Below are 2,513 nucleotides of genomic sequence, written 5' to 3' on the forward strand. Positions count from 1 at the left end.
GCTATCATCAAAATCATAAGCCATAGATCCGCAACATTGGTGCTGCTCATTTCTGCTATGGAGATTCATTCTGACATTGAAGAAGATAGAACATAGCTCATTCACAATTTATCTTGGAAAACGATAACAGGCTTCGCTTCTGAAGCTATGGAAAATGAAAATTCTGATGATAATTCTCTGTTTTGGTACAGCATAGCCAAACTAAATCCTAGAATTAAATTATTCTGGTGGAGAATTTTCAATAATGCAATACCAACAAACAAATTTCTATGCTATAGAAGATTACTAGGATTTGATAAATGTCCTAGAGGTTGTGTGGAGGTAGAAGATCTAGACCACATAGTACGCAGTTGCAAAACATTATTTGAGGTGTTTGATATTTTGAACCATTGGGGATTTGGATTCGCTGCCTTTTCTTCTGTGGAAAATTGCTATAGTTGGCTTAATAAATAATGCTTATGGATGATAAATCTATTTTGTAATATGATTTATCTATCATGGAGAGCAAGAATTCAGTTTGTTCAAGAGAAGAACAATCCCAGTCCGTTATTTACAGCTTCTGAGACTGTTAGTTACACAGCAGCTTTCAAAAACCATATATTTTCAAATTCAGGCTTCGAGGATGTTAATCAATCAACTAGGTTGTTCAATTCTTGGCACCCTCCTCCACCTGATTGGATCAAAGTCAACATAGATGCAGCTCTACACAAATCATATAAGGTGGGTATAGGAGGAGTATTTAGAGATCATCATGGCAGACTACTTTTGGCTTTCGGTAATAATCTCATTCATTGGGATTCAGCTGCATTAGAACTTCAAGCAATCACTTCTTTAAAGCACATAATCAAAGAATGGATGTTGGATTACAAAGGCTTGATTATGGAAGGGGGTAACAAAAATGTTGTCAATCTCATCAAGAAAGAAATGGATACAGGTAACAAAAGTGCTATTGATCTCTCTTTTATTAAAAATTTCAATTATGTTATCTTTACTTGTGTTGATAGGGAGAGAAATAAGCTAGCAGATATTTGTGCCAATTTTGCTTGTTTTAAATCTTTTTTTTTTTTTGGATGATGAAACTTGGAACTATATCCTTCCTTCCTTTATTAAACTGTTAGAGGAGGAGTCGGATATTACTAAATTGTAATTTGCTTCAATTTTTTTATTCTAGCATTCATGCTTTCTTAAAAAAAAAGGATTTTATGCCAAAATTTAAATAATTGCATAATTATATTTATATCGTTAATATATTTTATTATAAAAATATCATTCCACTTATAAAAGTTTTTAAATGGCCATTTTCATCCCATTTTATTTTAGTCTGATAAGAGAAAAGAGAAATGAGAAGAAAAGGGAGGAGAAAGGGAGAGAAACTAAAGGTTTGCGGGTCGTACTATTATTTTTATATGTTGGTCCAATTACAAAATTTGCTCGTCTAGAGATACACTATCATTACACTACCTATTATTTTAATGATTTTGTGCATTTTATATTTTATAAATATAAAATTTAAATTTTATCAAAATAAAAAAAAATTGTAATATATTTGTTTAGCAAACTTCCACCATGTAACTTTTAGTATGTTATAGTTTAATCATTTTGTACATATTTATAAGAATATATTAAAAATTTTAGCACAAATTTTTTATTTTGGAAAAATTTTCTAATTTGAGAAATTTAGATAAATATAAAAATTGAGTAAATAATTATAAAAAAAACTCTTAATATCATTGCTGACATGCATTCTTATTATAGTGGTTACATACACGATAAAAAAAGATTAGACTATATTATTTTTATAAATTTTACTAATTTTGGTTCATATACAAATTTTGCAATAATTAATATGGTACATTGAGTATAAATCACTTATTTACTATATTATATATGTTGTGAAATGTGACTATATAAGAAATTCTTACAAAAAATGTTTGACTGGTTCAGGTTGGTTGAACACATATTATTCTCTACAAAATGGTGGATCGACAGTCTTTCCTTTTAGGAAAATTTTTAAATTTGGTCATTCAAATTTGAGTTGTCCGGGTTTTCTACACCCAAAGCAAATAAGGTTAGAAGAAAGCTTAATATTTTAATCATTTTTACCTTTGCTCCATTTTATTATGCTTATGCTTTTGCTTCAATAGACTTTCAAATTTGTTTATTATCATGTTGAAAGCTCAAATTCATGCAATAAAACATACAACTTGGATTGATTGACTTCACTAGTACCTTCAGTTTATCCCAAGTTTTTTTACCAATAGTACATATAGAGATTTTCACGCAATCTTTAGAATTCAAAGCACAAAAAAATTAATTCAAGCATTTAGCATTCAATTGCACATTGATTTTGTTGAGTCTAGTAAATAGGTTGTTAGACCTAAGTTAATGTCCCAAGGCTACCAAGGAGGGGGGGGGGTGAATTGGTAGTATTAAAACTTAACCCTCTTTTAAATTTTAGTTTAACCGAAATTAAACATTTAATGAAAATTTTTTTATAGAAAAGTTTTTCAACC

At 29.2% G+C, this 2,513-nt stretch overlaps 1 protein-coding gene across 1 annotated transcript; it reads left to right on the top strand.

The window, feature by feature from the left end:
- Nucleotides 1-483: 483 nt before the first annotated feature.
- On the top strand, nt 484-934 carry LOC110106958 (the record flags this gene model as incomplete). Its single annotated transcript, XM_020837065.1, has 1 exon — nt 484-934. A coding segment is annotated over exon 1 (451 nt), but the record flags the coding sequence as incomplete, so codon positions are not given.
- Between the last annotated feature and the right edge of the window lie 1,579 nt (nt 935-2,513).

Source organism: Dendrobium catenatum, unplaced genomic scaffold, assembly GCF_001605985.2.
Source record: "Dendrobium catenatum unplaced genomic scaffold, ASM160598v2 original_scaffold_226204, whole genome shotgun sequence".
Taxonomy (NCBI): domain Eukaryota; kingdom Viridiplantae; phylum Streptophyta; class Magnoliopsida; order Asparagales; family Orchidaceae; genus Dendrobium; species Dendrobium catenatum.